An 11656-nucleotide genomic window follows, 5' to 3' on the forward strand; every position below is an offset into this window, starting at 1 on the left:
ATGCTGGAAAATCTCAACAGGTCTGGCAGCATCTGTAGGGAGTGAAAAGAGCTAATGTTGAGTCCAGATGACCCTTTGTCAAAGCTAAAAGACAGAGAAAGTGGGAAATATTTATATTGTGGAGTGAGAATGAAAGATGAGTCATAGCCACAGAAACCATGGGAAACGGGGTGCTAATAGCCACAGAACGCAAGGGGAGTGCTAATGGCAGTCCCCAGGGAGAGCAAAAGGTGTGAAAGGCCAAACTGCAGAGAAATTAACATCAGAGGGTAAACTGTGAAGTTGTAGATGTGGGGGGAGGGGAAGGGGGAAGCAAAGGGGAGAAAGGGTAAGGAAACGTGGAGAAGATGGGGGGTAAATATATATAAAGAAAGGCAAGAGAGAAATAAATGGTAAAAGACAGTTAAAATGAAATGGGATGAAAACAAATGGGTCGAGGTGGGGTAGAGCTGATCATCTGAAGTTGTTGAATTCGATGTTGAGACCGGAAGGAATTAGCGTGCCTAACCGGAAGATGAGATGTTGTTCCTCCAGTTTGCATTGAGCTTCACTGCAACACTGCAGAAGACAAGGATAGACATGCGGGTATGGAAGCAGGGTCTTGTGTTCGGCAAGCGTAGCTAGGACCCATGCGGGTACCCATTGTTACACATTTCATTTGGAGAAAATGGGATGATAATAAATGTACTTTATTGCAGAACCATCAATAATATATCTGCTCTGTGCCATATAACACTGGACATTTCTCGTCTGATATTAATTTACTGCCCCCTTAACTGTCAGCCAACTCCTGGGGAAAAGAACCCTTCAATTGTGAACATTAGGGAAGAGACCATCCTTTTAGCCAGACAAATAAATGTGTCAAGCTGAGGGAGCAAAGGATGTCAATGTCTTTGAGAGAGAGAGAGAGACCTGGACTAAGCTTTGCAGAGTCTGCACCCTCCCTGGATTCACTTCCTTTCCCTTCAGTTGCTGCAAGTGACCAATTGAAGGCGAGAATGAGAAAAGAAATGGAAAGGGAGAGAAAAGAAAGTGTTTTACTGACAGATGTTGGAGACAGGAGGAAGTTTCAGTCTGTGTGAAGCTCAATCATTCACACAAAGCCCGCGCGCTGATTGGCTGGAGGACGAGAGTCCTTCCGGTCCCACAACTCTTTCCAATTGTCTAAACCTCAGGAGGAAGGTCAGGAGGCGGGCTCTCCCATGCACCTGTGCAACTTCCCCTCTTCCTTGGGACATGCGCAGTTCCGGGCCAGGGGGAGCTCACCGAGTTGCTTCTCGATCTGGCTGCATCCATCAGCCGGTTTTTTGGAAACCTTTGTCTCGAGGAGGTACAGGGGAAAACTGGTGGGGGTGGGGCTTCGGGGCTCCCGTGTCCGCGTGCCGAGCATGCGCACTGAGACCCGAAAACGTCAGTTGAACAGAGTGATTCTTATTGGTTGATTCAGATCGGGTTCTCGTGACGTCACGAAGCGGGCATTGGAAGTGAAACTTCCTCCTGTGTCTCCAACATCTGTGAGTAAAAACTTTCCTTTCTCCCCCTTTCCATTTCTTTTCTCATTCTCACCTTCAATTGGTGATTTGCAGCAACTGAAGGGAAAGGAAGTGAATCCAGGGAGGGTGCAGACTCTGCAAAGCTAGGCCCAGGTCTCTCTCTCTCTCAAAGACATTGACATCCTTTGTTCCCTCAGCTTGACACATTTATTTGGCGAAAAGGATGGTCTCTTTCCCAATGTTCACAATTAAAGGCTGGTTTCCCCTGGAGATGGCTGACATTTAAGGGGTCAGTAAATTAATATCAGACAGAGATATGTCTAGTATTTTTAAATGGTACAGATTAGATATATTACTTATGGTCTGTAATAAAGTACATTTATTATTAACTCCAGTTGTGTAATATTGTACTGTAGCTACGTTATATATTTCCAGTCATCTCTTCCCTCAGTGGGTTGTTAGTTTCTGGATTTCTCTTTCACATGGACCAGTGGAGTTTGAGAGTCAATGAATATATTCATTACGAAGTCTTACAACACCAGGTTAAAGTCCAACAGGTTTGTTTCGATGTCACTAGCTTTCGGAGCGCTGCTCCTTCCTCAGGTGAATGAAGAGGTATGTTCCAGAAACACATAGATAGACAAATTCAAAGATGCCAAACAATGCTTGGAATGCGACCATTAGCAGGTGATTAAATCTTTACAGATCCAGAGATGGGGTAACCCCAGGTTAAAGAGGTGTGAATTTAACCTGGGGTTACCCAATCTCTGGATCTGTAAAGATTTAATCACCTGCTAATGGTCGCATTCCTAGTATTGTTTGGCATCTTTGAATTTGTCTATATATGTGTTTCTGGAACATACCTCTTCATTCACCTGAGGAAGGAGCAGCGCTCCGAAAGCTAGTGACATCGAAACAAACCTGTTGGACTTTAACCTGGTGTTGTAAGACTTCGTACTGTGCTCACCCCAGTCCAACGCCGGCATCTCCACATCATGAATATATTCATGGATGAGTTGGACAGATTTTTAATATTTCTTTTGTTATTTTTAAAAACTTTTTAAAATAATGAATGCAACAGACTAACAGAAAAATTGATGGAAAATGGGTACAGTGTAGAACAACTGATATTGCTGCATAAATACAAGCAACACATTGCAGAATTAATTTGTAGCAGGATATTTTAGGGACCAGAGCCGCTATATGAAATGCCAGATCAATTGAACAACCGGTTAACAGAGTGAGTGGGGAAAGAGGGTAAGATTATATAAAAACAGACGGATACCAATGCACACCCCAAAACAGACTAACAGCATAGTTGAATTAAAATAACATAGATGACACAGAATCTCTATAGTGCAGAAGGAGGCTATTCGCTTCTTCAAGTCAGCACTGACCCTCAGAAAATGCACTCACCGAGGCAGACTCCCCGCCCGATTCCCATAATCCGGTGCATTGATCATCGTCAACCCACCTAACCTAACATCTTTGGACACTAAGGGGCAATTTAGCATGACCAATCCACTTAACCTGCACATCTCTGGACTGTGGGAGGAAACCGGAGCACCCAGAGGCAACCCACACAGACACAGGGCGAATGTCCATGTCCACACAGATAGGCACTCAAGGAATCAAACCTGGTTCCCTGGCTCTGTGCTAACCACTGTGCCTCACTGTGCCCTACTCTGGGCTCAGTTGAATTGAATTCACTGATGGAAATCCCTGGAGGAGCAAGTCTGTCAAATTGGAGCACATATATTTGAGACAGGGGTCTCATTATTTAACAAATGCATCAGACTTAGAATGAAGTACAGACATTACAATTGCAATGGGATACATTCTGTAATCAATCTGTGCCAGTTTTGGATAGAGGGAGAACTGATTGGCCTGCTTCCATATCGAGCCTGATGGATGTTGGGTCTATCGTAACCAAATTCCGTGTGAAACTAAGATGAGAGGCCCATTGATAAAGCCTGATATTCCGGAGACACCCACCTTTAGCTCCTGGTGATTGGAGCTTAACTAAGTTGAGGTGAGGTTTATTTTTATTCCAGATAAATGTACTAATCATTCCATTAATTTCCTGAATGACCATGGTTGACAGCAGCATAGGCAGCATCTGCAGAGGGTATGCAGTCTGGGCAACACATTCATTTTAATGAAGGTGATCCTCCCTCGCCATGAAATCGGAAGAGCCGACCACCGGGCAAGGTCCCACCTAATAGTCACCATCAGCTGTGGACAGTTGGCCCCATGTAGCTGTCTGAAAAAGGGTCATTGATATTCCCAGATATTTAAATCCCAAGGGGGGAGCATCTGATTGAGAACTTAGCAAGAGGAGGGGGCTTACCCTGCAACACCCTCCCCCCTCCCCTCACCAGCATGGCCTCTGACTCAGTAAAATTCATCTTATAACCAGAGAAGGCACTAAATCTATCCACAATCGGGTGCAGCTGGTTAAGATGAACATTTTGTGGTTTTTATTTTTATCTCGGTGCCTAATGGTCTTTTTGCCAAAATTGGTCTTTATGGGGGTGGATTGGTTGGTTTAATCGTTTGTGTGGGCAGATAAGGTGGCAAGGATTAGGAAGACGGTGATTCAGAGAGGGCGACAGTCAGGCGGCTTGGCCCTGCTGAACCTGTTATACTATTATTGGGCGGCGAACGCAGAGTACGTGTGGGGTTGGAGCAGGGAAACGGAGGCTTTGTAGGCTTACATTAAAGGGTAGGTGGGGTCAATGGGTTACAGGGATAGGGTGGAGACATGGGCTTATGTAGGGTGCTCTTTCAAAGAGCCGGTGCAGACTCGATGGGCTGAATGGCCTCCTTCTGCACTGTACGGATTCTATGTTCTATAATTTCAAGGAACTGCTAGGTGGGAGGGGAGGGAGGTGAAGAGTTTGGTTAGGGAGTTGGGGTGGGTTTAGAGGTTTTGTGTTGGTTTTACTTTGTAATGTTATGTGTTGCAAATGTTAAAATCAGAATGAAAATACTTTAAAAAAAATCTATCCACTACTCCAATAATGTCCAGGACTGAAACACTGGGGTTCAACACAAACAGCAGCCCGTCATGTGCACACAGAGTGATCTTGTGCTGCCTCACCCCACCCCCCAGTCCCGATATCAGAGACTCCGATCTGATAGCCTCTGGCATTGGCTCAGTGGACAAGGGGGACAGAGGGCAGCCCTGTCTAGTCCCTCTCTGAAGCTGAAAATTCGATGCCCGCAAACCATTGGTGAGCACCGCCGCTGCCGGTCTGTGATGTAACAATTGAATCCACTCAATATAATCCTCACACAACCCGAAGCCTCGCAGCGGATACACCAGATAATTCCACTCAACTCAAGCAAAAGCTTTTTCTGCATCGAAGGAGATCACCAGCCCATCCAATGCATATTTCTGAACAGCCTGAATCAAATTCAGCAACCTTCCAACGTTGTTACTGGAAAATCTTCCCCGTATAAACCCAGTCTGGTCCTCCCATACGATTGTCGGAAGGATGTCCTCCAGCCTTATCGCCAAAACATAAGATCGCAGTTTCAAGTCAACATTCAAAAGAGAGGGAACTTGTGACGGGGATGTGCAGAGCAGTCACACATCAGGTGGCTCTCCTCCATACAACAGAAAAATAGGCACTGTCGGCCGAATTTAGCCGCAAAATCAGACTTCAACATCCCCTCACCATCAACAATAGTGCGGACAACAAAATGCTAGGAAGCAACAGCTCGAAAGGCTGCAGGGTCACAAACTGCAGCAAGGGACAGGAGCGGCGAGCAAGCGGGTCGGCGGCCCCAATCGACTACGTGGCCCAAATGCTGGGCAATCTGATTGGGAGGGACAGCTTCCCCAAACCGCCAGACATCGACAGGGCATCACCTCGCAATGAACAGGGGAGCCAGCTCATAGGAGGGAGGGGGCGAGGTCAGCAGAGCGCAGGAGAGGGTGAGGAGGAGGCAGCAGGGACACAAGCAGAGCGGGTGTAGGATGGGGGTCAGATCGATCCTGGGTGGGGGGGCCACACACCAGCGGGAAAGCTAGTGCCAGGAAGTACGGGAGAGAGAGGGCCCGTGGCACATCTCCCACTGGGAAGAGAGTGTCTGTGTGTGTGTGTGGGGGTGGGGGGGGGGTGAGAAAGAGAGGATAGAGGAGGGGGATACGGTGGGGTGGGGGGCAGAATAGAAGAGGGGGGGATACAGTGGGCTGGGAGGGAGATAGAAGAGGGGGGGGATACGGTCTGATCATGAGCGGGGGAACTTCACACCTGTTTAAGGATCCATTTACTGACAGATCAATCCCAGAACAGGGAAAATGACAGCCATGGTGAGGGAACTGGGAACGTTCATGAAGCAGTTGGGGGCAGTGGATCCCTGGCGGTTCATGGAGCAGACGGGGGCAGTGGATCCCTGGCGGTTCATGGAGCAGACGGGGGCAGTGGATCCCTGGCGATTCTTACACCCGGATGAGAAGGAATTCTCGTTCTTCTCACCAGTACACAAGGTCTACACTCACATCGGCTTCTTTGTTGTGGGGAAATCGGTGCTTCCAGAAATAGTCAGAGCAGAATAATCCATGATTGTAATCTCAGACCACGCTCCACATTACATGGATGTGAGGTTGGAGACGGGACAAACCCAATGCCCCACATGGAGGTTGGACACGGCCCTCTTGGCCGACAAGGTCTGCCAGAAAACATCACCGGCCATCGGCAAGTACATCACTAACAGCCAGAACGGGGAAGTCTCACCTTCCACATTCTGGGAGGCACTGAAGGCTGTGATTCGGGAAAAAATAATCGCCAAAAGGCTCGTAGAGACAGGGAAGAGAGAGCGGTTAGGCAGCAACTGATCAACTCCATTCTGGAGGTTGACAGACGATACTCCGAGGCCCTGACCATAGAGCTTCTGCTGGAGAGGAAGAAGCTGCAAAAGAACTTTGACCTGCTCCCCACCAGGAAAGCAGTGACCAACTCCACCAGGCACGGGGGACCTTTTATGAGCACAGAGAGGGCTAGCCGCCTGCTGGTTCACCAGCTGAGAAAGAAGGCAGCCACGAGGGAAATAGCCCAGGTAAAGGATAACAGAGGCAGATTGGTAGAATAATTTTTATAATTGTCACAAGTAGGCTTACATTAACACAGCAATGAAGTTAGTGTGAAAATACCCTAGTCGCCACACTCCGGCACCTGTTCGGGTACACTGAGGGAGAATTCAGAATGTCCAATTCACCTAACATTATGCCTTTCGGGACTTGTGGGAGGAAACCGGAGCTCCCGGAGGAAACCCGCGCAGACATGGGGAGAACGTGCAGACTCCACACAGACAGCGACGGGAATCGAACCTGGGACCCTGGCGCTGTGAAGCAAAATTGCTGACCACTGTGCTACCGTGCCGCCCAACCATAGCCGTCCCGTAGCCCAACCAAAAAAGGTCAACCAAGCGTTCAAGGCCTTCTACCGGGGACTGTACGCCTCCGAGGACCCCCTCCTCCCCGGAGAGAGTTCGGAATCTTCTTGGGCCACAAACCCAACCTGGGCAAAAACAAAGATTTCCCGGTGAGGGGGAGGGGCAGAGCTGGAGGGCCTCCCAGTTAAAATAGCCCAAAACAAATCCCGCTACCTGGAGATCCAGGTTTCCCACGAGTGGACACGGATCCACAAGTGGAAGCTGACCAGTCTGGCGGAGGAAGTCAAAAACGACCCACAGAGATGGGATGGATTCCTGCTTTCCCTGGCGGGGAGGATGCAGATGATCAAGATGAATGTACTGCCCAGGTTCCTCTTCCTGTTTCGATCCTTACCGATCTACATCCCCAAGGCCTTTTTCCATTCAATAGATAAAGTGATTATGATGTTTGCGCGGAGGGGCAAGAATTCCAAAATCCCTAAAATAGTACTACAATGGAGAAGAAACATGGGAGGCCTGGCCCTCCCGAACTTGCAATACTAACACTGGGCAGCCACGGCCGAAAGAGTGAGGAGATGGGTAAAGGGCCCAGTCATAGAATGGGTGATGATGGACGAGTCCTCATGTACAGGAATGACCCTCCGGGCCCCACTCCCATCCCCGGCAGCACCAGTCCAGTGGTGGCAGCTACCCTGAGAACCTGGAACCAGATGTGGCAGCATTTCAGTCTGTCCGATGTGTCCTTCATGGCCCCCATCTGCGGCAACCATAGGTTTGCACCAGCCATTCTCAACACCACCTTCAAGAGGTAGAGACAGGGTGGGGGAACACTGATGGTTAGGGACTTTTACACGGGAAATAGACTAGCGACCTTAGAGGAGCTGATGGAGAGACTGAACCTACCAAACAGGGATGAGCTCCAGGTCAAACACTTTCTCTGCAAGGAGACACCAGCACACCCAGGAACCCTGAGAAGCACAATGCAAGAGGAGTTACTGGACGCAGACAGTCTGGGGAAGGGAAACTGTGGGGACCTGTACGGACAACTCTTAATAAGGATGCGCTCCTTACTTGACGAAACCCAGGAAAAATGGGCAGAAGAGCGAGGGACGGAAATAGGGTGGGGTCTCTGGAGCGAAGCACTGAACGGGACCAACTCCACCTTCTCCTCCGCAAGGCTAAGCTTCATGCAGCTGAATGTTGTGCACAGAGCGCACCTGACAAGAACCCGAATGAGCAGGTTCTTCCCGGAGATGGAGGACAAATGTGAATGGTGCCAGCGGGGCCCGGCAAACCATACCCACATGTTCAGGGTATGCCCCAGACTTGTCGAATTCTGGACAGCCTATTTAGAGGCAATGTCCATGGTTATGAAGGTGGAGCCGTGCCCACAAATGGCAGTCTTCGGGGTATCGGACCAGACAGAACTACTCATGGGGAAGAGGGCGGACGCCCTTGCCTTTGCTTCTCTAATCGGCCGCTGGAGAATCCTGCTCGGCTGGCGATCAGCAGCACCACCCACAGCTCAGACTGGCTGGCAGACCTATCGGAATTTCTCCACCTGGTGAAGATCAAGTTCACCATCCGAGGGTCAGAGGATGGTTCCCACAAAGTGTGGAGGCCATTCACCAACTTGTTCCAGGACCTGTTTGAAGCCAGCGGCCAATGGAACACTGGGGAGGGAGGTGGGTGTACGGGGGCCAACGGGATCACAGGGAGCAGGCAGGAAAAGAGGTGGGGGGGGCTACTGGGACAAGGTGGGAGAACCAGAAACCAACTGACACAGAGACCAGAGAGCCGAGAACAAAAACACAAGAGGAGGAACCCCCCAAGGGAAGGTTTAAAACAGGACAGGGAGTGCGCGGGGTGGAAGGGGGGAGGCCCATCAATGGGTGGGGGTGGGGGGGGGGGAGGGGGGGCACCGTCCACTTGTAAATAATAGATAACTCCCATTGTACAGTGAAGGGCCCAGGAAAGGACCCAGAAACGACGAGTGATGGGGCGGAGGGGAGGGACGGGAGATGGGGGGACCGGCACAAAGGAAATTGACATGCACATTGTAATCGGCAGAGTTACCCTGACTGCTTGGATAGTGTATAATAAGCATTGCCACAAGTCTGTTACTGGATGAAAAAGAGGTGAAAAAAACTTCCCCATCCAATCCCGCCTCAATTTAAAGTGTTCCTCATAATCCAGATGGGTTTCCTGTAATAAAGCGATGTCGACTTTCTCCTTTCGAAAGGAGAGGATATTTTTCCTTCTGATAGGGTGATGGATGCCCCGTACATTCCCTGAGAAAATTTGCAGATTAACTGCCGCCATTAGTTAGGCGACAAGAGAGAACAGGAACAGATTTTCACACCACAATCGTGCGTGCGCCATTACCCCCTCCTCCAACTCACTTTACACCAGAGGCACCAAAGTTTCTCCAAATTGCTCCTTTCACAGATAAAAGCCCCGTCTGTACCAGAGTAGGATAAAGTCAACAACACATAAACCCTCCCATAATAACAAAAATACAAAAGAATCACCACCACAATAGACCCAAGGGGACATTCCTCAATAAGACTGAGGACCCGGAGGATTAACCTCACGGCCAGACTGTCGTTACCCTCAGGAAACCTTCTCCAAAATGAGGAGAAGAAAAGTAACTTTTGTAAATTGTTTTTACAGGATATTAGAAGAGGAGGAATTACAGACAGAAATCTCAAACGTCACATCTCAATCTGACTGAGTCTCTCAATTCCTTGAAACTGAATATCACCGGACTTTGAATCTAGAAGGAGAAATGTTTGTCTTTTCTGTCGGCTTCAAAACATCAGTGTGACTGGAAAAGCCCCGAGACACACACACCCGAGTGAGAGTGTTCCAGGGCACTGACTGTGGAAAGAGCTTTAACCAGTTACGCAGCCTGAAAAAACATCTCACCATTCACAGCGGACAGAGACTGTACACGTGTTGTGTGTGGACGAGGCTTCAACTGATCGGCAAACCTGGAGAGACACGAGGATACCCAAAACATGGAGAAACGGTGGAAATGTGGGGACTGTGGGAAGGGATTCAGGGTCCCATCTGAGCTGGAAGTTCATCGGCGCATTCACACTGGGGAGAGGCCGTTCACGTGCTCTGTGTGTGAGAGGGGATTCGCTCAGGTATCCGGCCTGCGGAAACATCAGCGAGTTCACACTGGGGAGAGGCCGTTCACCTGCTCTCAGTGTGAAAAGGGATTCACTCAGTTATCCACCCTGCGGATACATCAGCGAGTTCACACTGGGGAGAGGCCGTTCACCTGCTCTCAGTGTGAGAAGAGATTCACTACTTCATCGGGACTGCTGGCACATAAGCGATTTCACACTGGGGAGAGGCCGTTCACCTGCTCTCAGTGTCAGAAGGGATTCACTCGGTTATCCGTCCTGCAGAGACATCAGCGAGTTCACACTGGGGCGAGGCGGTTCACCTGCTCTAAGTGTCAGAAAGGATTCACTCAGTTATCCGACCTGCGGACACACCAGCGAGTTCACATTGGGGAGAGGCCGTTCACCTGCTCTCAGTGTGAGAAGGGATTCACTACTTCATCCGACCTGCTAACACACCAGCGACTTCACACTGGGGAGAGGCCGTTCACCTGCTCTCAGTGTGAGAAGGGATTCACTACTTCATCCGGCCTGCTGACACACCAGCGAGTTCACACTGGGGAGAGGCCGTTCACCTGCTCTCAGTGTGAGAAGGGATTCACTACTTCATCGAACCTGCTGACACACCAGCGTGTTCACACTGGGGTGAGGCCGTTCGCCTGCTCTCAGTGTGAGAAGGGATTCACTACTTCATCGAACCTGCTGACACACCAGCGTGTTCACACTGGGGTGAGGCCGTTCGCCTGCTCTCAGTGTGAGAAGGGATTCACTACTTCATGTAGCCTGCTGGGACACCAGCGGGTTCACACTGGGGAGAGGCCGTTCACCTGCTCTCAGTGTGAGAAGGGATTCACTACTTCATCCGGCCTGCTGAGACACCAGCGAGTTCACACTGGGGAGAAGGCGTTCACCTGCTCTCAGTGTGAGAAGGGATTCACTACTTCATCGAACCTGCTGACACACCAGCGTGTTCACACTGGGGTGAGGCCGTTCGCCTGCTCTCAGTGTGAGAAGGGATTCACTACTTCATGGAGCCTGCTGGGACACCAGCGGGTTCACACTGGGGAGAGGCCGTTCACCTGTTCTCAGTGTGAGAAGGGATTCATTTGGTTATCCAACCTGCGGAAACACCAGCGAGTTCACACAGGGGAGAAGGCGTTAACCTGCTCTTCGTGAGAGAAGGGATTCAGATATCCATACACCCTGCAGGAACCCTAGTGAGTTAACACCTGGAAGAGGCCATTCACCTACTCTGAGCAGGGGAGACATTCAATGATCCGTCCCATCTCCGGAGACACTAGCGAGTTAATTCTGGGGAAAGACCATTCATCTGCTCTCAATGTGGGGAGGGGGTTTTGTGATTCATCACACCTGTTGTGACTCCAACAAGTTCACAATAAATTGCAGATGTTGGCTCCGTTGTTATTGTTTCTGCTCTCACTGACATCCAGGACTGCATTTTGTTCATTCTGACATCTGGTGAATGGTGATGATTGGAGGGTTTCTTTCTGCTGGACTGGTCAGTCTAGCACCTCTGCCTCCGGTGGGCTGACCATTTTTGAGGCTAGTTGCGATTACCTGGTTCCAAGTTTGACGAGGAGCACAGAATGAAAAGGTGTTTGCACA

The 11656-nt window shown here is 49.7% G+C and overlaps 1 protein-coding gene across 1 annotated transcript; it reads left to right on the forward strand.

Annotated features, from left to right (window-relative positions):
• Positions 1-1385: 1385 nt before the first annotated feature.
• On the forward strand, positions 1386-11451 carry LOC140420173 (uncharacterized). The gene is made up of 2 exons (XM_072504197.1): positions 1386-1514; positions 9570-11451. The coding sequence occupies exon 2, from the start codon at positions 9917-9919 to the stop codon at positions 11204-11206; it is 1290 nt and encodes a 429-aa protein (XP_072360298.1). The 5' UTR covers positions 1386-1514; positions 9570-9916; the 3' UTR covers positions 11207-11451.
• Positions 11452-11656: the final 205 nt, after the last annotated feature.

This window comes from Scyliorhinus torazame, chromosome 5 (genome assembly GCF_047496885.1).
Source record: "Scyliorhinus torazame isolate Kashiwa2021f chromosome 5, sScyTor2.1, whole genome shotgun sequence".
Taxonomy (NCBI): Eukaryota; Metazoa; Chordata; class Chondrichthyes; order Carcharhiniformes; family Scyliorhinidae; genus Scyliorhinus; species Scyliorhinus torazame.

Excerpts from the sequence above, each read along its gene's own strand:
- LOC140420173 (XM_072504197.1), top strand. The coding sequence starts at position 9,917 with ATGGAGAAACGGTGGAAATGTGGGGACTGTGGGAAGGGATTCAGGGTC.